We start from the raw sequence: 25,449 nt of genomic DNA, 5'->3' as shown, positions 1-25,449 counted from the left end.
TGCAAGAAAAACCACCAACAGAGCTAAGAGACAATGTGAGGAAAATTTTTACCAGCTGTTCGTCAGACAAAGGTCTACTACCTAGAACATATAGAGAACTAAAAAAAAATTAGAGCCCCCAAATACAAAGACCCTATTCAAAAATGCGCATCTGAAATGAACAGACATATCTCAGACAAAGAAATAAAAGCAGCAAATAAACATATGAAAAAATGTTCAAGTGATTCCACCTCACTCCAGAAAGAGTGGCTACTATCAAGAAATCAACCAATAACAAATACTGGTGGGGCTGTGAGGAGAAAGGAACCCTTCTCCATTGTTGGTGGGAGTGCAGACTAGTGAAACCACTGAGGAAATCAATATGGAGACACTTCACAGAACTAGGATTAGAGGTCCCATTTGACCCAGCTATACCTCTGCTGGGTATCTTTCCAAAAGAATTAAAAGAATCACACCGCATTTACATATGTGCACTCAAATTTATTACAACGATAGTTTGTAATAGCTAAAACTTAGAAACGACCCAAATGCCCATCAACTGGAGACTGGATAGAGAAGATGTGGTTTTTCTATAAAATGGAGTACTACTCAGCCATAAAGAATGAGACACTAGAGACATTTATAACTAAATGGATATGCATTGAAGTTATTCTCTTAAGTGAAATGAATAGGACCCACAAGTAAATACCAAACAGTTTCGCTGGTGTCAAAAACTAAAAGTGCAAATAAGGTTCAAATGGTGTAATCGATAATTTGAAAGGAAGAGGATAGTGTGGAAGGGGAGGAGAAAGGAAATAAGGGACAAGAAAAAATGTAAAAAAAAGGAAAAAAATGGAAACCAAATCTTTGTAAATAGGGAAAAGTGAAGTGGGTGAAGAAGGTAGGGCAGGGGAATGGGGAAAAAATAAAAACCAAGGCATATCATGTAAAGGTACAAGATCCCAATGATAAATGTACTGTATTGTTGTTTTAAATGCACCAATAAAGTTAAAGGGGGAAAAAAGAAAAACATTTAACTCAATTCTTTTGTTTAGACTATGCCTATGTGAGAATTTAGAAATTAATTAACTAAAAGAATATGCACATTTGGATACCTTAACATCATGGTACTGCACACATCCAACTCAACAGTTTCACTTTTTTCTTTTTATTTAGCTAACATACCTTATCTTTTCAACTAGTGATTGGCCTTTTAATTCTTCATTGTAGATTTATGAAGCAAGTTGGGTGTTTTAAAGATAAAGTTCAAATATTTATATTTCAGTAACATTTATGGAGACATAAATGTTAAATTCAAGAAAAGGAAAATGTACTTAGGGGAGCTGCTGAAAATGAATATTATAGTATGAAATGACCCCTTTTCTTTTATACTTCCATATTCTACCTACATGGTACTTTTGACACAGGGTTTAAAATGCTGGTATTCTGGCCAAATGAACATTTTGGAAGATTTTAAATGCATAAGTTGAATAGCTAAATAATCTGTTTGGAATTTCAAACTTTTAATGAAAATACAGACATAATCAGATATATCAGATTTGTTTGATGCTATTAAATCCTGCTTCGCCATTTAAATGTAAAGAGCAGATACTGGGGAGTTTCTGTTGTATTATTGTTGGGTACTCCCCCCGCCAAATAAAACTCTTCTTGTGTAATCACAAATTCTGGTTCACTGGCCAACTTTTAAAAATCATTTGAATGCCTCTTTTGTTCTGTTATTCCCTATACTGCCTCTTTATATGACATAACAACCTTTAAATTGTAGATTCTATAGAAATCTTAAGTTTGTTAAGAATAGAGAAATTTCCAAGAGCTGCTATTACGACCTCCTGATCCTGCTGAGTACCTTTATCACCACTTACTTCTTCAGTTTCAGTAAAAACAGAAATTGTACCCATCATCTTGAATTTGAAGAGAAATAGTCACTTTAGATACCAGCTATAACTTATTTGACTTTTTAAAAATTTTATTTGGCTCTTTACAAGTGTTCAAAGGTAAGGATCTAGGCTTTCCATTATTTTTCATTTTCTTACCAGAATTGAAACTTGCAGTTTCCTCAAGTTCCTGATCTTTTTCATAGTTAATCACTAGTTTATGTGGCTCCAACATTTGTCCTGGGATGTAAACCAAGTTGTCACCTCCACTGTCCTCTAATACAGAAGGTGAGTCTCTCACAGAATTTAATTTCTGGCTAATGAGGCTGTTCATGTCTGCAGAAACCTTGTGTATCTCAGCAGTGAATCTAAAAGAAAGAAAAAAGAAAGTCTTAGATTCTGAGTAAACTCTGAGATTACAAATAAAACATCCCAACAATTTAACATAGCTCTTTAATTATTTATTAAAAGAAAAGTAATAGGATGGTAAAACGTAAGTTCATTTCAATCAGATAATTCATAAATATATGTATTATACATATTATATTTGGCTGAATATTGGCTTTACAGAATAATGGGTTTCACTTTGGCTTACATCATTTTGACATACATGTACATGCATGTAACATACTCTGGTCATTTTCCTCCTCCCACATTACCTCTCCTCTCCCTCCCTCCTCTCTTCCCCAAGCCCTTTCCTTTTCTCTAATAGTTTCTCTTCTATTTTCATGTCATCTCTTTTTCTCCCCTAGACTACACATGAGAGAAAATGTGATATTTGTCTTTCTGAGTCTGGTTTATTTTGTTCACCTGATGATCTCCAATTCTATTCACTTTTCTGCAAATGACATGATTTCATTCTTTTCTATGGCTGAATAATATTCCATTGTGTATTCTCAAAGACTAAAAATATCTCTACCACTTGATCCAGCTATACTACTTCTCGGTATATACCTAAAAAGATGAGAGTCAGCATGCAACAGAGATACATGCATACCCACGCTTATTGCTACACGAGTAACAAAAGCTATGGCACAGAAGCAACCTACATGCCTGTCAACTGATGAGAAAACATGCAGTACACATATAACTTTCTTTAAATCCTTGATAAAAATTGAATTTATCATTCCTTTTCCCATATCTACTTATAGCCTATGAAGTACTAGTTCAAAATAAGCCCAATCTGATCTGCATAGAGTTGTAGATAAGTGGCAAGAAACTCAGATTACTTGGTACAACCTTTTAATGTCTCATATTGGTACCAATTACTATAGTAAATAGTTGTTTAATTTACAAAGCACTGCTCTGAAAAAAGTATATAAAAGATATCACTTGATATAGCTCCTCTTAAAATGGCACTGATATTTATATTTTTGGTAGTTTAAGAGTTGTCTGTGATAATTTGAGAATTCTGTTTTTATTTAGATCATAATAGAAAACATATTCAATATAAATTTATTCTTCATTGTGTAATTTTATGTAATTTCAATGTTTATGTTTGCATTTTGTTTGAGACTGGTTGTTGGCACCCAGAATACTACTTTAACCATTGCTAGTTAATGAGGAAAGGAAAAAAAAATCAGATGCACAACATGCACGATTAGCTCACCCAAAGTAAAAGCCAAGTGACATCACAACCAATCCATGCTATGGGTGATTTTGCAGTAGTGCAGTTAATGACAAGTGGTAAGAAATTAAGTCATCACACAACAGAGGAGGCCAGCTGAATGCAGATGTACCTCTGAAAAATGCACCACTATTTACTATTTATCAAGATATACCATATGCTTGTGGCTTTCAGGAATTCCATTTTGGCAAAGACGAATCATACATTACATGAAATTAGTGCTGAAAATATTTGTCTTGTTGAGTTGGTTTGAATTTGATGATGTATAAATTTGTTTTGGTGTAATAGTTGCATAAGAAATATCAGCATATGGTATTTCCAGATGGATTTATGTTTGTGTATTTGTAAATTACATAATAGAACTGGAAATGTAGCTTAGTGGGCAAGCTCCTGCCTAGCATTCACAAAGCCCTGGGTTTGATCCCAGCAGTGCAAAAATAACGCAAACCAACAAAATCATAGTATTCTTCCTGCAGTCCTGTGAGCACCTTTCAATGGGTTGATGTTATTCAAGATAGGAAAACTCTGTTCCACATGACATTCGTGCCATATTGTCCTTCAGAAGGTATTGGCTGCTGGATATTTCCCTGCTAAAGTCCCAAGGAAATGAAATCTGATATTAGTGTTACATATACTCTCATGAATTCTGGGAAACCGTGCCATTTTATTTCTGGATATATCTAAGAGTTTTGACAACTTATTTTACTTAATTACAATCCAAGAAGAGGGAGTAATTATGTGTCTGAATCTGGGCTTTCACAAGTCTCAGTCAGGGATCCAAGCTCAGGGAAGTACCAAGATGAGCCACTCTCACCCTATTTAAGGTTCAAAACACAGGTTAATTATTCCTATTTTTATTTAGATGCAATACCATACTAAGAAAAATTATTGCACATGTGCAATTTTATTGTGAGGACCTGAATGAGATGTTTTAGGGATAGAACAATCATATGCAGATCCAGCCTTCAGTGAGGACACAGGGGTAAACTGTCATCATGCATTAGCAGAGGCGTAAAATGGTGTAGAAGAGGAAGGCGGATTTTGCCTTGAAATAGAGATGAGTTTCAAAGAAGACACAGCTTCAACATGGGCCAGGAAAGGCAGGTAGGGTTTCATTAGAAGGAACAGGGTCATCACAGGCAGCATAGTAGAGGGGTGTGTGTATCTGTGTGTGTGTGCCTGTGTGTACACAGTTCACACAAGGCAGGCAATATTGCAGCCAGAACCGAGAGTCTCAGGATGGGGGAAAATAGCAAGTGAGGTTGAGGTGAAATAAGGACAAAGTGTGGGCTCTATTCTAGGGAAATTTCAGTGCAGGAATTCCTGAGGAAACCACAAATTTAAAGGCAATACTGTAATAAAGCCCATGATGTTATAAAAACATCAAACCAGAAAGCATGCTTGACATGTAACTGTTGCTACAGAAAATGGGATACATGAGGAGCCTTTACTTCGGAGAGCCTGTTAGCCTCCTCAGCCTAATAACTTTCCATGGGCCAGTTCTGCACCCATCTCTCAGTTAGCAGTCACTTGTAAATATAACAGCTGCCCGACTTACTGGAGACCACTGGTCTGATCGTCTTCTCCTAAACTGATGAGCCTGCAGGCATCCTCCAGCATGGGTGGTGGGTACTGATTGAATCCTCCTATGGAGAGAATAAAGTTAGAGTTAGATTTTAAACTAGAAACTGTTCGCTAAGTAAGAGAATCCCAACAGATATTCTCTTAAAGCAATAAGCATTACTGACATGTTTCAACATGATCTGGACACAGTGAAAACAGAAAATACTAGCAACTAGAAAGAGTACTCATAACTTGATTTCAGAGTGTTTTAGCAGCCAAAGAATTACATGCCCGGGCTCATAAAAACCTAACAGACATTTGATTCAGATACTCTAAAGCTTTTATACTCAGATTTATGTTATTGAATTAAAATAGAAAATATAACATTTTATTATATGATTCTATTTCTGTACTTCTGCATCAATTAACTGGATTTCCTGTGAGGAAAAGAACCACAGAAATGATTTTTAGCTTACTGGTCTAAATGATTTTTTATGCTTTCCCTGATGTTGTTCTGAAAAGTTGTAGAACACTGAGACACTTATAACTTTCCCCTCACTCAGGAAAATAAATTGCTTTTAATGAAAGGAAATCTTTGATCATTGAATGATACAAGACTCCAGGAAAATATCTCAGTGAATTTTGTAATTTTACAGTAATTACTTTTTTATGATTATAAGATGAGTGGTTTTTCTTTCTTTGGCTAAAGTGAGAACTTGTTTTTCTGATCAATTGTACCTGCACTTGTGGTTGGTCGGGCAAGAATTCCAATCCTGTTGTAATTGCCTGTGTGTATGGAACAACAAATATGCCAGCACAAAAGGTATTGAATTCAGGCCTACGCTTTGGAGGAAAATCCAAGAATTTAAAGTAGAGCAGTAGTTATAGCTCCCACAAATGAAGTGATTCTAGGAAGACAGCAAGTTATAAGTGTTTAACAATGTTGCTCAGGTGGAAGGAAGTCAAGAGTAAGTTAGCTCTGAATAATTGGAAAGCTACTGAAGAACTCAGAATGAATTATTTTATAATCTTCTCAGAATGTCGCATTGCCATCTATCTTGGTGGCACAATGAATAATATTTCATAGAAAAGATGGCTATCTAAGACTTTGAGTCAAGAAGTAAAAATTCTAAAATGTGGAAAGGAGGAATAAAAATGAAAACAAAGCTTGTTGAAGGGAGGGTAGAGGGTTGGGAGAAGAAGAGGAATCAAGATATACCATGTACAGGTACAAATTCCCTGTGATCAATGTGATCACTATGTATATTTAAATTGTACCAATAAAATTTAATAAATGTTTTAAAGTAAAAATTCTGAATTTTGAGTTTTTATTCTCACAAGAGTCAAATTCTGAATAAGAAGTTTTAGGAATGCCATAACCAGATTACTTCATATATATTTCCTTTTTATGATACATAAGATTAATATACATCTAAATAACTTTTAATTATTGTAAAATAAAAAACCCTAATAGAAGAGTTGATGACAAAATTTAATTGGAAGAACTTTTTCTTCCTTTTTACATGATACAACCAAGGACATCTTAGGTTTAAGAAAATATAGCAGTCCCAAGAAGGCAGTCATTGAATGGATTCTACAACTGAATCTCAGTTACAAGAGAGAATTGGAGCCCTCCTTGCAGGGAATAGTATATTGTTAAGTTCTTGTCACTGCAAGGGTTCTGGGACATCTCTTGACTATCAGAGCAGTGTAACTGTACCAGTGGAATTTATACTTAACCAAAGAGATTTCCCGAAACAATATGTCCAGCTCCATTCTTGGGATACTCAAGAGGACGGAGCTATGGTTTCAATGACTGTTCCTCAAAGGCCTATAGGTTGAAGGATTGGTTTCCACGGTGGGGCTATCAGGAGGTACTATGGATCTTTAGGAGGTGGCCTAGTGGGAGGTCCTTAGGTTACTGGGGGTTTGCTCTTGAATGAGGATTGTAAGACCCTTGTCCCTGTTTCTCTTGCTTCCAGACTTTTGATGTAAGCAAGATTGCTCTCCCCACACTCCTGCCATAATGCGTTAACCTCACCAGAGGGCCAAATCAACAAGGCTACCTGACCTTGGACTGGAAGCTCTAGAACTATGATCCAAAAGAAATCTTTTGTCTTTATGAGTTAATTATCTCAGGTATTCATTATAGTAATGGGGAACAGACAATACAAAGAATTCCTCAATCACAATATCACCAACATTTGGGGCTACGTTATTTTTTGTTGGGGTGGGGGTCAGTCCTGTGAACTGCAGCAACCCCAGCCTGTACTTGTTTGATGCTAGTAGGACTCCCAAGCTGTGATAACCAAAAGTTTTCTTCAGAAATCTACAAATATCCCTGGAGACAAAATCAGCCCACAACCCCAGAGAGACCTATTTCTCCAGAAGAGTGTTTTCTCAAAACATTTGTGGTAGAAGACAGGATATTTTATTGAGAATTCTAGCAGACTGATACTCTTGCTCTGTAGCCATTCCAATGAGACAGAATCTACTGATCATACACTTGTATGCTGCAGCAATCAGTGAAAGTTTTTAGATGCTTACTCTGAATTTCTGTATTTTTCCTTCACAGATCAATTTGTAGCTGGTATTTATGCATTGAGGAACACTTTGTAGTGCATTGGCCAAGGGCCATGCTCCTCAAAGTGTGGTCCATGAGCCAGCAGCGCTAGCATCAGTTGAGCGCCTGTGATGCAGAATCTCAGGCTCCACCTTACACAAATGGAATCAGAATCTGTATGTTGTGTTAGGAACAGCACACGACCATATCATCTGTGCATCTTCACACAGGTCTCCGGGTGTACCAAAGTTGGAAATAACTCTGGCATAGCTGTAAAACTTTTATCAAAATGCTTACACTAGAGGCCATCTCAGGGCTGCTAGAACTCCTTCAGGCTCAACAAACATGACTAGGGAGACCTTCCGTCACTTTGTACTTCTCACTTCTCAGATAGAGGTCAAAAGATACTTTGTTATGGAAAAGGCTCGCCATTTTATAAATGGGGTATAAACAGGATATGTCCCATCTCTGCCCCTCTCATAATCTAATTCATATATATTATCTGTAGACACAAAACACCATATTAGGTTTTCAATTCTATTAATAAACACTAGTTTACTCAAATAAAAACAATGACTTACTTCTGACTGAGTACACAAATGGCTTTAGAAACTTCACAACATAATTCAGATCTGGCTTGTGCACTCTCCCAAGCTGTACCAGATGGTGATCAAGTGGGTAACTGGCTAACTCCTCCATGTCATCAGAGCCCAAGGAAATCACAAATATGACATAACCTTCACACTTGGCCCTCAAAGCCACCTTCTTCACAAATTCCTTTGTCTCATGATTTTCTCCAGCTGAGACCACCAAGATGACTTTGTATTTTCTTAGGTTAGGTGTTCCTGGGAAGAGATGTTCCATAGCCCATAGCAGGCCATGACCAACAGTGGCATCTCCATTAAGCTGGTGGAGGGAAGTCTGGATGTGCCTCCTCATTAGTACTTGGCTGTCGTAAGTTGTAAACTCAAATTCTGTCTTCACTGTACCCTTCTTTCTCCTTGAATCATCCCGATAATAGCTCAACAAGGCAAGCCTATCACCAGACTCCGAGACTGCAGGGTTTGAAGCAATGTCAAAGTTGTCGATCACCGAAATCAAAAAGTTTTTCATAGCCTTAAAATCACCTTTTGCTACATTTCGAGAATTGTCCAAAAGGAAGGCTACATCCATGTATGAATTTTCAGGTAAAATAATCTCTTTAGCACAAGTATTTAGAAAACATTTATCTGAAAACACAAAGAGATGCATTTTGGTTCAATGTTGGCATGAGACTTGTGTGGGATCTGTTTCAAGTGATTCAGTAACTAATTATCAAGAATTAATCATCTGATCAATACTTCTTCAATTTTACATCACTTAAATTAATGAGGCATTGTCAAAGTCCTAATATTCCTGTGGCCAACAGTGGACAATTTGGGGTCTGTACTGAAAGCAGAGTTAGGTAGCAAGCATACCTAAAATCCAAACTCATTTAGAAAATATTTTCAATGTTTTAGATGTTTTTTGATACAAATTATCATATTGTCCCTAGGAAAGCCTCCATAGTTGGGATAGATTTCTAAGCCAATTTTCATTTCTGTGCAAACTCCAAACATTAGAGAGATTGAAATGATGACATCTAGTGTTTTCTAAAACTGTAAAATTGGAAATAGAACCCACAATAAAAAATTTAAATCTCTGAAAAAGCCACTTTGAATAATTCCCCCAGAAGGTATTAGAGCCTTCAGTACAGTAAACCCTACCCATAGGTCTTACCATAACAAAGTGTACAGCGTCGCAGTCTTTCTAAATGTTCATGTTCCCTATATGAAGGCATTGGAATCACCTGAAATGTTCCAGTGTTGTCAAACTGCAAGGAAAGAGAAGTAAATGCCTGTTTGTCCATTTTTTTTTTTTTACCGTTAAGCTACAATGCACTCACTATAAGGATTATGTTGAATAACATCTAAAATTACACCAAATAGGTACTAATAAATACTGATATAATTAAATGTATGTACTATACACTTTAGTATATATGTGTGTGTATGTGTGTGTGTATACTGGTGTATATATACTATATATCAACTATGCAGATGATACACACAGACACACACACACACACACACACATACACACACACACACAGTAGTACCTTGGGTGACGAACTTAATTTGTTTTACAATATTGGGGAACATGGTTGTGTTTGTGTTGGGAAGATGGCCAAGACTGTGTTTGCCACCCAATATGGAGTTTGTGAAAGAAAGCAAAATTTTGTCAAACACTTTTGTTTGAGAACCAAATTGTTTGTTAACAGAAGCATTCATGAACCAAAATACTAATACTGTATATGCTAAAGTTATGTTAGTTAAGAATGTTGGATATAAGAAAAGTGAGTAATCATAGACAATTGTAAATAGAATGATAGAATTTTTATTAACTGAGATGGAGACGACTGGATACAGAACTAGTTTTGGAGAGAAACACAAATTTTCATTTTGAACCTGATAAATCTGAAATACTTAGTAGAAATGTGAGTGGAAATTACAGTAGGATGTTACATATGTGAATCTAGAGTTCAGGGACACAGTATGCATGAGAGAGATGTATTTCCATCATTGAGGCTACTTAAAGCCAAGAGTGTAGATGAATGCTTCTAGAGACTGAGGGCAGGTAGAGAAGAGGGCTGAGGAATGGGGTTTGGGAAATTGCAACATTCTGAAGTGAAGAAAGTGAAGAGGAAGCTGAAGAATATACTGAGAAAATATACAAATAAACCTCTACTCCTTTCAGTTACAGGTGTCAAATATTCTACTCTAGTGACAGGAAGATGACTAATACAAATCCTTTTTGTCAGGATCTGTTTCACAGGCTTCCTGTGGCTCCTAGCTCCAGAAAATTCTTGGGTGTTAGGAACAGATTGATTCTCTCCATGTTATAAAGAGCTTCTTTTTCCTTTTACAGTGGATATATGTATATTTGCAAGAAAAGAAATCTTTTTAAGTCCTGAGCAACATGTGGTTTCGCTCAGCTCCAGAAGCAGGTATTGCATGGATAATTTGAATCCATTTAAGAGTCTTGGAGAGGTCCTTACATTTTGGGAGGAGGAAAAGAGAACAAATCTTTCCAGAATCTGTGGATCCAAAATTAACAGAAACTCTTTGAGGCAAAAGGTTCATACACATCATAGGTTTTACATCATAGGTTTTGAAGAGCTCACAGACCCCCTGAACTTTTACCCATCACAGGTTAAGACTAATGAGATACAGTGAGCAGATGACAGATCTGAGAAACACCAGACCAGCAGAGGGGTTAGTATTACCACATTCATGTACCTGTCCTGGGGATTGAACCCAGAGCCTTCACACTAAGCTACATCCCACCTCTTTTTAATTTTTTATTTTGAGGTAAATTCTCACTAAGTTGAGCAGGCTGGTCTGCAATTTGTGATCCTCCTGCCTCAGTCTCCCAGAGTGCTGGGATTATAAGTCTGCACCACCATACATGGCCTGAATTTGAAATTGATTTAGCTAGTTAGCTGTATATAAGACCAGTCATGAGATACCCTGGACCTGTGCTGTCTCATTTTTAATATAGAGATGACAACTGCATTAATATCAGAGCACCATGGAAACATGTGAGTATGTAAATAAAGTTTTAGGGCTGGCACGTGTCAGAACAGGAATTGAGTAAATGTGCCTGCCATTGTTATGGGCTGCTATTATTATTCAGTACTGCATTTCATGGACACTGACAATAATACAGCTGCCAAACCAGCAAACAGGGTCAAGAAGCCACATGTTCCCCTAGCTTTCCACCACTCCCATCCCAGCACACCAATCAATACCACCGTCCTAAAAATAGAGAGGCTGTCAAGGAAAATTCTTAAATTCTTACCCCAAAAGCTTGATCAAGGAAAGCTCTTTCATTAAAAGCAAAAATTGCCGGACTGATATCCAGGGCACTCATCTCCATGGTGGCTGTGAAGATGGATGAACTGCTGGCTACTTGACCGTTGCTGAAAAACACAGCAACTCTCCTCACGTTGGCTCCTGTATACGTCCGCTTGAAAACATTGCGGGCTACGAACCTTAGTGCATTACCAATGTCTCGGGCACCGGTGGGGATTTGGTATTCTATTTGCGAAAGAAGCTGGAGAAGTTGCTTCTTGCTATGGTAGTCAGATGAACGGATGAGATAGTTGGTGTCTGAGTTGTAGGAGACCACAACAACTCTCGCTCCCACAGGACAATTATTTTCCCTGATGTGAAGGTCCTCGACAATGGAAGTGATGATTTCTCTTGTTTCATTAAATCTCCATTCAGTGACACCAGAGGATTGGTCCAGGGCAAAAACCAGCTCTGTTGGGTATACTGGACACTTTTCTACAAAAATGAGAAGCAGACGTATTAATTATCTCACTGGATCAAAGCCTTTCCCATAGCCTTGGTTCACCCAAGATGAAGCAAGGCTTTCATCTAGCTCTAGAAAGAGTAGTCACATGTGAAAGAAGGGAAGGAATTTACTTTGTAAACGTGAAGATGTTATACACATGTCATACATTATCTGACTATATATTGCTCATACTTCAAAGTCTACTATCTGTTTATTTATTTTTGTTTTTGTTTTTGTTTTTGTTTGTACCGGAGATGGAACTCAGGTCCTTGCACTTGTAAGGCAGGTGGCAGAACCACTGAGTTAAATCCCCAGCCCCACTATCAGTCTATTTAATAGGATATTGAGGAGATTCTAGGAACTGTTTCTATGTTCTGATTTGGGTGATAGTGACATGAATCTATGTATAGTTAAAAGTAGGCACACACCCAGAAAATGAATTTTATGGATTGCATATTTGAAAAATTGATAAAAGGAAATTATAGTTTGTTGGGGATTTAAAAATCTCTCCTAAAAAAACTTAAATGACCTATGAATGAAAAAGTCATTTTGCAAATTTGCATCCATTTATGTAACAAATGTCTGTTGTGTTCCACCATTCAAAATGCATTGTGACCTCAGTCCACTGTGGAACACAATACAGATGAACCACATGTCCCTCAAGGAACTTGGATGGGAAAAGGTCATTGTATTAAAAAGTGCAGAGCAATTATTCTTCTTAATGAGGACTCAGAGCACAAAGGAGCTGTTTCCAAAAAGGGGATATCTCAGAGGCTTCAGCAAAGCTGGCCTTTGAAGGCCTGTTTGTCAGGAGGATGGGAGCAGCTTAAACCACAGAAGGTTTACAATGAGCCATTATAAAAGTAGTACTGTCTGAAATTCACAATGCACAGATAATCTTAGGATGACTGCCCTTGAAGAATTCCATAGGGAATCCTCCCTATGTATAAAAGCTAGTGTTAGGGGCCGGGGATTTAGCTCAGTGGTTCCGGTACCTGCCTCGCAAGTGCAAGGACCTAAATTCAATCTCCAGTAACAAAAAAAAAGAGGAGGAAGAAGAAGAAGAAGAAGAAGAAGAAGAAGAAGAAGAAGAAGAAGAAGAAGAAGAAGAAGAAGAAGAAGAAGAAGAAGAAGAAGAAGAAGAAGAAGAAGAAAGAAAGAAATTAGCAAAAAGCTAGTTGTTCAGTGTCCTTTTAAAAATATGAACACAGAAGAGAAAAAAGTTTTTTCAAAAGTAAATATATTTATCTACTTAGGCTATTTCCCAATCTGGCTAACTCCCAAAGCATGTTAAACTCAAAACCTCCCTTATTCCAACCACTAGTTTCAATAATATAAGTAGGAAAGTATTAACTTAAAGATATGTTTTGAATCAAAGAACTTTACGTGGAGAAATTTTTAAATATGAAAGCTGAAAATGAACACTAGAATAAGAAAATGAAAGTAGTCCTAATTTCTTAGCTCTATCCTAAAAATTCTTGACAGCGTGGTTGAAAAGCATCTCTAAAACTATCCTATCATCACAGCTTCTCCTAGAGAAAGGAACAGATTTCTAATTGCTTTTATTCTCTCCCTCACCCAGTGCCTACTAGGGCATCTGATATATTTAATCCAAGTCCATGACATTTAACTGAGAACTTACCTTTTCTGTTTTTCAGATTTAAAGTGAATGGCTCCAGACTTTGGCACAAACTCTAAAACTCTGAAGTTCTACTTCAGCAGGCCTGCAGGAGATCAGGAGGTCTTGCAGTGACATTGCTGGTTTAATTGGCCACATCAGCCACGTCACCCACAGGATCTGAGGATCATGCAGTCCAGACCCTGACAGGACAGTCCACAGAGAGGGAAATGCTTACAACTGGTGAGAACTGGGTAAGTGACAGGTGCAAATGTGGGTCAGGGGCGGAAAGGTATACCACACCTCCAAGAAGCCAGTGTCAGTGAGGAGAGGAGCAGACAGAGAAGTGCTGTATGATCAGTTGAAGCCCTGTTCCCCTGTCCCCCAGCAATGCAGCTACTGCGTTGTAAACTACATCAGGATCTAGAAAGGACTGTAATGTGGAAGGGCTTGGTCCAGGAGGCGTCCTAGTTATAATCAAAAGACTGACAAGTCTGCGTGGAAGAAAGAAGTCCTTTTTCAAATGGGGTACAGGTTTCTTTCAAATCGGTCTGATCAAAGCACAATCATTATTTCAGCAAGAACAATATGGTAAGAACACTCACCCTTCCAACAAGCTATAAAAAAGAGAGAAATAGAGAAGAATCTGTTACATTTTTGGAATACAAACCAAAAAATAATTCCAAAAAACAATATTTATACAAAGCTTAGGCTTTATTTGACTTTAATTGAAAACAAGGTTAAAGGGTTGAGGAAGATTCCCATAGAGTTTTATTAATTTGTAAACCTTCCTGACCTTGTGAGTCAGCAAGTTTCAGCAGAATTTTGGTGGAAGCTGAAACACTGATCACTTGTCTTAGAAATGCAACAGCTGAGGCACTGATTAAATGGCAAGGTAACTGATATGCAATTTGTTTTCTCTCCCTTTAGAGTCTTCTGAGAGTCAGTCAGCAATGCAATGTAAAATATGGGTCTTATTTTTCTCCCTGATGAATATCTCGGGAACTTCTATTTTCCTGTACAACCACAGAGGGATTTTCAAATGAACTTTGTCTCTGCTTAAAAATACAGCTCCTCTGAGTCATTTTCATATCCAGAGAGAAGAAGGAAAAAAAATCCCAAGGGCTTCTCTGAGAAAAACACATCTGGTCTCTCTGATTGATTTAGTCTGTAAACCTGAGATTCTTCAGGATGAGTGCTGGTAAATCTTTAAGAAACCGCAGGCCTGACAATTTCCATGTTTATTTTATTTACTTCCTACGAAGCCAATGAGTCACTCCAATCTAATAAAAGAATTTCTTAACTTTGGTGACAAAAAGCTCTTCTGTCCTGCTGTCCTGGCACATGCTTCCTGCACAGCAGCCCTGCTAACAGCTTGTGTCTATCTACTCCTGTGGCCACTGAGACGCTGACACCACATATGCCCCACAGCCTCCTCTGTGTCTCAACACTCAGCACAAGTCTCATGCAGCTTACTGAGAACTTCAGATGCAACTGTGGGGCTGTACAGCTAGGATCTAGATGCACATGTGGGTTCAGATCTACCAAAGCTGGGTAACCTTTGGGGAACTTGTTTCACCTCTTTTTGTGTGTTTCTTTTATTTACTTATATTTCCTAAGTATTCTACTTGTGTCTCCCTTTAAAATGTCAGTCATTTGGTCCTTCCTGTTTTATCTTCAAACACTTTCTTTCTCTTTCTTTTCCCTTGGACACCTAGACTGATTTTATTCTCCATGGAGGGTCCTAGCTACTAGCTCAGGACCAAGCTCTCACCTCCTGGGTGAGAGACTTGACGCAGGTATGGAAAGTACCTGCATTAGACCAGGGATGTTAGACCAGGGATACAACCTCAAGGGACATTGATGACATCATTTATAGAGTCCCAAAGTCTTGTCACTCCATGTCTGGTCTCCATTCTGTATTTTGAAGTTCGGTCCCAGTCTCACCAGCAATGTGCATGGTTACAGAACCCACCCACTCTTGCTCAACCATCTGATTACCAGATAACTCATTTGATCCAATGTTGTTGGAAAACTTTTCCCTTCAAAACTCAAACTCTCTAATGATTGGTATTCACCTCTCCATTCTTGGAAAGTCATCATTGAATTTCACTGAGAAGACTGGTACTGCCCTCAGGGGCTTGATTACCACTCTCTTCCCTACCATGGCTCTTCCTTTATTTTCTCCGTGTGGCCTTGGTTCCAGACTCTCATCTCCTTTCCTGGGCTAGTGTCACTTACACTGCCCCTCCCTCGGGATCTCCTCTCCACTGGCTTCCCTCTTCCTGATTTGGAAGCTGCCCACATGTGGCAGGAATTCCTATTTCTGCAATGCCATTTTTCTGTCCCTTGGGCCCACTCTTTTAGCCAAGACAGCTTCCTACATTCACCTCTTAGTTTCTGACTCCCTAGATCACAGCCTTGGAAACCTCATCATTGCTGGTTTTAAGCATCACCAGCTCTTGAGTGACTTTAGCATCTAAGTAATAACCAATTAACCCTAAACACCCACATTCACCCATTCAGTACCATGCTCTCTCAGTCCTTTGGCACAGTTGTCATATTAATAATGCAAGCTGATTCGCATACTTTTGAGTTGGCCTAATTATTTCTTATACATGTTCTCTCTTCCTGCATACATCCCCCTTGTGAGCTGAGACACTTTCTTTTCCTCCCACCTTTGATGTGAGAGGCACTCAAAAAAATTCTGTTACCAATATTTTTCCAACTAGCAACCTTGGCCTTCTGATCCCATAGATCCAGCTATACTCAGTCCCTCCCCAACCATCAATGCTCTTGTTCCATGACTCATACATACTCGCAAGTATAGTTCCACATGAACTGGATCAGATCACATTGCTATAAATGGAGAGAGAAGGAGGACACACAGAAACAGAGAGAGAGAGAGAGAGAGAATATGAGTACAGTGATCTCCCAGTAGTTATGTTTATTTCCCAGATAGAGGGTTGGAGTTTTTTTCCATGAATAAGGAGATACATACAGAAAACACAGGCTGCCCTGCCACGCCTTTAGGGCCCTAGGGAAACAAAAACAGAACAAATTGTTTGTAAACTGAAGTCATTAGTTATAAAATTTGTAAATAGGGAAGGGGAGGAGGGGGTGAAGGGAGGGCAGGGATAAGGGGAAAAAATGAGAGCCAAGACCTGTCATGTAAAGGTACAAGATCCCAATGATGAATGTAACTGTACTGTATACCTAAAATGTACCAATAAACTCAATGAGAAAAATAAATAAATAAAAAATAAAATAGCATTGGAAATTTTAAAAAATAATAAAATAAGAGAAACAAACAAAACCACCTTTTTTCTTAAAAGCACAGTTTGCAGCCAGCAGTCACTAACCCAAGTGGGTTAATTACAATGCACTTTCCTCACTTGCACCAAGTGTGCAAATTGAGCAATAGATCAAGTAAACTAACATCCATCCAAATGAACTGAATGATTTCTCTTTGTAGGGTGGCAAGAGGTAAAGAAATAAGAGTATTTCTTACAGATAATTTTATTAAATATGCAATACTTAGAAGAAAGCATTTTTAAGAAGAAGGCTTAAAAGTATAAACAGCAGATTCTCTAAAGGGCCATGCTAAGGACAGAGATTTCACTGAGAATTCATGGATATGGTTATATTGTAAATCAAGGAGTTTAAAATTCAGGAGATGATATCCTCAACAAATATGAAAGAACCAAGGACTACTGATAGCAAAATGGACATAACTCAAAAGAAGTGCATACATGTTATACTCATAAGTGCCAAGAGGTTATGGAGGAAAGAAATACAAATAATTGGGTGAGGTGAATCAGGGAAGGCTCCTTGAAAAAAGACAGTCCTGCTACCCATCAGCTTGAGCTTTTCTCTTTTTTCCCCCCTGTTAAGTTTATTGGTACATTTAAAGCAAATAATACAGATACATTTATTATTGGGATCTTGTACCTTTACTTGATATATCTTGGTTCTTATTTTTTCCCATAACCCTGCCCTCCCTTCACCCCCTTGACCCTTCCCTATTTATGAAGACTTTGTATTTTTTCCTTTTTTCACATTTTTTCTTTTCCCTTATTTCCTTTCCCCTCCCTTTTCCATGAGCTTTTCTCTTTTAAGTTTTGCATCCTTTTATCAGAATCAAGTAGTGGTTCTTAACATATTTTCACACATGAATCCTTTTGGACAGCTAATATATGACAATATCATCATTTTGAAGCAGGACTTAAAAAGAAGGAAAAACAAGTTTCTCCAAACTAAGCCATTCCCCCTTAGACTTCTCCCTCTCTATGGCTGTTGTTCTTTGTTCTATCACAATTAAAATTAGTAACTGTCCCTGTAAGTAAGGTTTCATAACCTCCTCTTCTCATAAGATCCTGTTTGTACCAGACCAAGGCCACCAAGATATGCTCAGTTACAGAACTATCACAGCTTGACTAATTGCCTGTGTTCTGCTCTGTCCACAAGCTTCATGTCCCTAGGTAGAACAACCCTCTCCACATGTGTATAAAACTAGAGCTGTTCCTTTGTTCTGGGCTCAACCTTTGGAAACAAGTCCACCGAGCTGGTGCACACCTAAATAAATCATCCTGTTTTACCCCTCATTCTCTCCAATCCCTTAAATTCTGCAACAATTCCAGAAAAAAATGCTATTATAGGCTCACACTTATATAATTTTATTTCCTATCTCCTACACCCCTTCAAAAGTTCAACTGGGAAGGTCAGCATAAGAATTTCTGTTCTACATAATAACTTGGTCACCTGTCCATCCACCAGTTAGCCATCCAAAAGACAGAGCTAAATGCCAGCTGTGCTGTTGGTGTTAACCAGAACCATGTGTTATCCATGATTCTAGTCTCCAAAGTATGTTGTCTTTCTGCTCCATATCACTAAAAGTTACCAGTCTTAGCCTTCTTCTTCCAATTTATGGCAAAAAAAAAAAAACACAGAAAAGGATGAACAGCCACTGAAGCAGAATGAAGAATTAGAGTAAGCAGCCCATAATTTATAAAACTGTGAACAGTATTGCTCAAAAGAATGAGTTTAAAAATAACCTTGAGCAAGTTCTTAAGCAAAGGCTTACAATCACAGGTCTGAAATAAAGATGCCACGTTCCAGTCCAGTCCAGTGGGTTCAAGCAGAAGAGCAGAAAATTATAAAATCCCCCAAATGATGGCCCCTGAATCTGGCAAGAAGAAGAAGACAGAGGCAGACCAGACTTCCCTAGAGATTAGAGGCCCACCCACATGATTAAGATCATTCACACATTTCTTGATGCAAAAGAAAGAAAAGATTATATCATATTTCCCCTAGTTAGTTGATTCTCTTTCTAATATTCAGTCTAGCACAAAGTGATTCACATTTTTCCTTTATAAAGTCTTAAGTTCAAGAACTTCTTAATGCATAAAACAAGATAAGCATCTTACCCACTCCTTATACAGTACTTCCTGAGCTACTCCACAAAACACAGGCCCTGATGACATTTAGTTATCCTCGGGCTGTGCTTGTGAGGAGAGACAGATGTGTAACAAAATCATTCCAACCTCGTGAGACACTAAATAGAGGTAAAGAAATTTTTCTGTGGGAGATGTATTTCACTCTGCCTGGGAATGCTTTCAGAGGTGACATTTCTCTCATAATGGAATCAGAGCAGAAAGTGAGGCTATATTTCCAGATCTCTCTAGACTCTAATTCTGGGGACAGGAAGGCAACAATAGTGGTTTTGGCAAATTCTACCAACCTGTCTCACATGATAGAACTTTACCAGGACAACTTTGTGAAGCTTATTCAATCCCATCCCTACATCAAAGACTTCAGTAATAAATCACAAAACAGCAAATATTGGCCTTGCACTCTGGTTTACCTGCTCCTCACAGCTACCTTTTAAGGTGACAAAATGAGTATATGTCATACTCATTTTATAAATAAATAGAGACCCATTGGCTGTTCCAAGGATGTGCAGCTAGTAAGAAGCAAAATCTGGACTTGAATCCAGCATTTCTGATTTAAATCCTATGCCCTTTCCATAAAATCAGCCTACACACTACTTAGTTCTCAGAAGTTTACTCATTGTCCGGCCAGGAGGGCCTTGCAATCCATGATGTCCCCTTTCACCTGTCAAGCCTACAGTGAGCTGCAGATAGGAATATACATTAGTTTCAACATTTCTATCAATGAAGACTTACATGATTTTAATGAGACTTTATAATTTTTTAAATTTGTTTTTAAGAGAGAGCAGCTATTAAATGAAGTCAGGTAAATTGCTTATCTGTAGAATAAGCCACCCATTCTTAAGCATTGTTAAACATCCATTTCCTTCTTAGCCCCTTCATTTAGTAACATACTTGGTTCTAGCACTGGATGTGTATTTAAATCCAAATTAATCATAAGCTGGGATTGGTGCTAATACAAAAAGCAAATATACTAGGGTCCACAGGGATCTAACAAATAAAACTCTCATCTGTAAATGATAAAATAAGTAAAATGAGCCCTCACACACGTAACAGTACATGAATGGGCTGTGTCCATTCAGAGTGATGGCTGTAGAGGCTAGGGAAATGTATCCTCCCCAGTGGAAAATGTCTATTGAATTGTATCTCTTCCAAACTGAGGATGACCACTAATATTACACTCATATTTTGGGGGTTTTTTTTCCTCATTGAGTTTATTGGTACATTTTAGGTATACAGTGCAGTTACATTCATTACTGGGATCTTGTACCTTTACATGACAGGTCTTGGTTCTCATTTTTTCCCCTTATCCCTTACCACTCCCTTCACCCCTCCTCCCCTCCCCCTTTACAAATACTTCATTTCCATTTTTTCATTTTCTCATATTTTTTCTTTCCCCTTATTACCTTTCCCCTACCCTTCCCACTTTCCCTACACCTTTAGCCCCCTTCTTCCTATTTCACATTGTCCATTATATCATTAAGATGTTATGTACTATTATAGTTTATTCACACCAGAGAAACTATTCGGTATTTACAAATGTATGATTTATTTATTTCACTTAGGAGTATATCTTCAATATGTATCCATTTTCCTATGAATGACTCTAATTTCTCATTCTTTATGGATGAGTAATATTCCATTTTATAGAAAAACCACATCTTCTTTATCCAGTTTCCAACGGATGGGCAAATGGGCTGTTTCTAAGTTTTAGCTATTACAAACTGTGCCGCTATAAACATAGGTGTGCATATATCTCTGTGATATGATTCTTTTAATTCTTTTGAAAAGATACCCAGCAAAGGGATGGCTGGGTCAAATGGAACCTCTAGTCCCAGCTCTTTGAGGTATTGCCATGTTAATTTTCACAGTGGTTTCACCAGTCTGCACTCCCACCAACAATGGAGAAGGGTTTCTTTCTCCCCACAACCCCACCAACATTTGTTATTGTGTGATTTCTTGATAGCAACCATTCTTTGTGGGGTGAGGTGGAATCTCAGTGTTGTTTTCATCTGAATCTCTTGAATGACCAGTGATTTGGAACACTTTTTCATATATTTACTTGCTGCTCTTACTTCTTTGTGTGAGAAATGTCTGTGCATTTCAGATGTCCATTTTTTAATTGGGTCTTTATATTTGGGGGGGCTGATTGTTTTGAGTTCTTTATATATTCTAGATAAGAGCCCTTTGTCTGAGGAGCACCTGGTAAAAATTTTTTCCCATATTGTAAGTTGTCTCTTAGTTTTGTTGATGGTTTCTTTTGCAGTGCAGAAGCTTTTTAATAAGATGAGATCCCAGTTGTTGATCCTTTCTGCTAGTTCCCGTGCTACTGAGGATTTGTTCATAAAATCTTTTGCTATGCCAATGTCTTCAAGAGTTCTGCCTATCTTCCAGCAAGTTCAGTGTTTCTTTTTTAATATTTAGATCTTTAATCCACTTGTACTTTAATTAGTGCATGGTGAAAGATAAGGGTCCAGCTTTAATCTTTGGCAGGTAGAGATCCAGTTTTTCCAACACCATTTATTAAAGAGGCTATCTTTCCTCCACTGAGAATAGTCAGCTCCTTTGTCAAAGATGAGGTAGCTAATTACATCTGAATTTGGTTTTGTGTCTTCTTATCTGTTCCACTGATCCTCAGGTCTGTTTCTTTGCCAGTACCATGCTGTTTTTATCACAGTGGCTTTGTAATATAGTTTCAAATTGGGAATTGTTATACCCGCTACCATGTCTCCGTTGCCTAGGATAGCTTTTACTATTCTAGGTCTCTTATGGTTCCAAATGAATTTTTGGATTCTTTTTTTCTAGTTCTGTGAAATATAGTGTTGGAATTTCAATTGGCATTGCATTGAATCTGTATAGCAGTTTTGGTAGTATGGTCATTTTCATATGTTGATTCTCCCTACCCAGGAGCAGGGCATATCTTTCCATTTTCTTATATCCTCTTTGATCTCTTTTTTCAGAGTGCTGTAATTTTCAGTGTAGAAGTCTTTTGCTTCTTTTGTTAGATTGATTCCTAGACACTTCATTTTTTGGATGCTATTGTGAAAGGAATTTTCCCTTATTTCTCTCTCAGTGAGTCTCTTATTTGTTGCACTCAAATTTTAAATTGAAAGGATGTTTGGCTCTGCATTTGGAACTTAAGTAAACATAATGTTCTACCCTATGCTTTGCTAATTAGAAGATTTTGACATCCTCCCTTAAAATGAATGCCCCCTATGACTTTCTCATGACTAGTAGAATCATGGAAAGTCCTTCAGGACACAGAGGGATGGGGTCAACTTCATTTCCATTCACAGGGTTGATACTGTTGGATTACATGTGCCTTAGAATAGACTAGAAGACATTGATACATTGAAACAGCCAGCCATTAATTTGTAAATCTTTAAAGTAGTTCAAATTTATGAAACCATAGACGTTTAGAGCTGGAAGTGACTTTAGATGTCACTAAGTTCAATTCTTATGTTATAGAAATACAGATCCTAAAAAAGGTATGTTGAAGGACAAATAGCTAGCTAGTGGCATTTTGGATGCCCTTGAAGGTGGATTAATAATCCACATTCATTGTTACAACATGGAAGCCAGATTGTGCAGAAGAAACATTTATTATGCCTTGAATAACAGGTCACTTACTGTTATTCCCTTAAATCCTTTGGGTCCAAGCTCTCCAGGAATTCCAGGACTGCCAACTTCACCCTGAGCATTCCAAATGTTAAATTATATTCTATAATGTAATAAAAATTTTTCTCTGAACCAAAACTTAATTGACCTTGTAATTATATCATATATGAAAAAAAGCCAATACAACATTAAATGATATCTTGACCTGTCATCTGGAACTAAATCATTGGTATACTTATTCTCTAAACTTTTTAATATCTTAATAATACAAATATTTATACATTACTATCAACTCAATGACCACTTAAGTCACTAAAAACATCCAAAGAAAATATTTAAAGGCCAGGAAAAACATATGGAGTATTAACTACATAAAACACCAAATACTGAATTACTTCCTACATTCATGAATCATTTCTGAAAAAGCTGAAGATAAAAGATTTTTACTCTGTGGTGGGAAGCCAATTGTGTTATTTATCAATATATTTGTTTCACATTTATCAGTAAGTTGAAATATGCTGTTTCTGTATTTTCAGTAAATTAGAAAATCAATCCTCTATAATAAGAACTCTTATCCTACCCAATACTTTGAATACAGCACTTTCTTGTACACTTTTCTGTCTAAGGAGAATCTGTATTGGTAGTTCATTAGTTTTAAAACATATTTAAAAGGTTTCAACTATTTGGCTTTTTCCCATAGCTGATTTAATTCGATTTTCAACTCATATTTTGCATTTTATTTGAGCATCAACTATGTGGCAGATACCATTCCAAATACTTTTTTTAAAGCAAATCTTAATATGAATCCCAGGGCATGCAGATATACCATGAACTACTTTAGTGGAAATAGAAGGCATGTCTGGTTCTATAGCATGGAGGTGGATTTCAGTCTAGCAAGAGTGAGGCATTCTGGAAGAGATTTGATTAAGAAAGCAGCATGATGAGACTCTGCTTTGGAAAAATCTGATGACAGTAGTGTTTGGGATTAACAGGAGCAGGGAAAAGATAGAAGTGACAAAAGTGTCATAATCTTTCAGGTAAGAATAAACAAAGCCACAATAATAAAGAATGAATAGCAATAACTAACTATTTATGAGCTTACCAATATAAAGAAACCAAGAATAGAACAGAGACAAAGTGGAGAGGACTCGTACAGTTAATGCATCACACATCTAATATGAAAATTCACAGGGGTGAGTGTGTCCCTTCCTCATGAAGCACAGGAAAAAAGTTTCCCTGATCCCCCTGCCCCGCTTCTATTATATTTAGAACTACAGGCTTTTCTCAGTTCTCCAGATAGAGGTTAAGATCACGGTAAGGACAAAAGTTTGTGTGTACAATACCTTCTGCCCCCTATCTCCAGGGAATCCTCTTGGACCCTATAATTTTCATCAGAGAACATAAATGAATCAATATACCATGTCCTGAGTATGATCATATTATTTAGGTTTTATTTGGCAATCAAAAAATGTTTTCCATATTTACCTGTACTCCTTTTTGTCCTCTATGACCATAGCCTGGGCTGCCATAATCTCCCTGTAAACATACCAACTAATTTAAATGTCTCAAAAGTGAAAATTTATTGTAGTCTATATTAAGGAAGTGATAGTATCAGGAGAGAAATGCTGTGGAATTCCAGGTGAAAGGGGCCTACTCAGAGACCTTGAACCCCAGAAATGCGTGTGGCTTGATTTTCATTTCTTCCTGATATATGCCCTGCTATGCTAGACCGCATATAGAGGGCCTACGACGTGGATAGTGAAAGATTTTACACAGATCAGAAAAAGGAAAGATAAGAGTTTATTCAGATCCATGTACACTTTAAAGAGAGACTGCAGGCAAATTTCCAAGAGTAGAATCTCACCATTAGGGTGAAAGATTGGAGTTTTCATAAGTGTTTGGGGACATAGGAAAAGAGTCTAGGCAGCAAATTTAGATATTTCAGGAATGCTTTTTTGGGTCACCTGGTTCCTGCTGGTCTTTTAGGGACACCTATATTGTATCTCAAGGTTTACATTCAAGATGCAAATTAACAAGGCCATTTACTCAGATCCCATAGAAGCCCCTCTAGTTTCAAATTAGGCAATCTATACACATGAACTACGTGAGGGAAGATGAGTCAGGGCTTATTGGGAGGAATATATAACTCTTATGTGTATTTTATCTTATATTTATGTTTTTAGTCAGTGTTAGTGCAGTACCCTATGACTATCCAGTATGCATTGGGCAGGTTTGTGTCAGCAGAGAAATTTTGCTGGCATGAGTTTCAACTCTCTGTCACCACATGCTGTGGTACTTTAGTGAGCTCTACTTGGCAGCCACAGCAGGACACAGAGAGGAATGTTGTCCAGAACTTGCGAAATCAGTAGTAGTTTCCTGCATGGAAAAGTAGGAGCTGGCCCAAAGAATATGTTAAGGAGCTCCCTAAAGAATTATAACCAATAAATATATAGGGGGAAATGTTCATCCTCACAAGTAACCAAAAAAATGCAATTTGGAACAATAACGAGATACTGCTGTCAAGGGTAAAGATGGGGGGGCAGTTTTAATATTCATTATTGGTATAGAAATCCTAAAACTGGCCCTCTCCTGCATATTACAAATGTTATTGTTTAAATTTTCCTAAGGCATCAAAATAAAGTTTATAGCCTTCAAAAAATATATGTGTGTGTGCCTAACTATGAAAATTCTAGAAATTTCTTTATTATGTATATATAGAGATTTTTTATTTTTTATTTTTATTATGGAGATATATATAT

The 25,449-nt window shown here is 37.4% G+C and overlaps 1 protein-coding gene across 1 annotated transcript in view; it reads right to left on the bottom strand.

Moving 5' to 3' along the window:
• Col6a5 (collagen type VI alpha 5 chain) overlaps positions 1–25,449 on the bottom strand; it is a 223,016-nt gene that overhangs the window by 29,729 nt on the left and 167,838 nt on the right. Inside the window, 12 exon segments of the mRNA XM_033759692.1 lie at positions 2,034–2,242; positions 5,060–5,147; positions 8,209–8,856; positions 9,386–9,479; positions 11,507–11,994; positions 14,228–14,239; positions 16,445–16,481; positions 16,624–16,661; positions 19,695–19,755; positions 22,703–22,765; positions 24,034–24,069; positions 24,176–24,226. Coding sequence (XP_033615583.1) covers positions 2,034–2,242; positions 5,060–5,147; positions 8,209–8,856; positions 9,386–9,479; positions 11,507–11,994; positions 14,228–14,239; positions 16,445–16,481; positions 16,624–16,661; positions 19,695–19,755; positions 22,703–22,765; positions 24,034–24,069; positions 24,176–24,226 — 1,825 coding nt within the window.

The sequence above is a fragment of the Fukomys damarensis genome, unplaced genomic scaffold, assembly GCF_012274545.1.
Source record: "Fukomys damarensis isolate Sample0158 unplaced genomic scaffold, DMR_v1.0_HiC HiC_scaffold_37, whole genome shotgun sequence".
Classification (NCBI taxonomy): domain Eukaryota; kingdom Metazoa; phylum Chordata; class Mammalia; order Rodentia; family Bathyergidae; genus Fukomys; species Fukomys damarensis.
The sequence above is the reverse complement of the archived record's forward strand: the minus strand, read 5'-3'. Positions and strand labels throughout refer to the sequence as shown.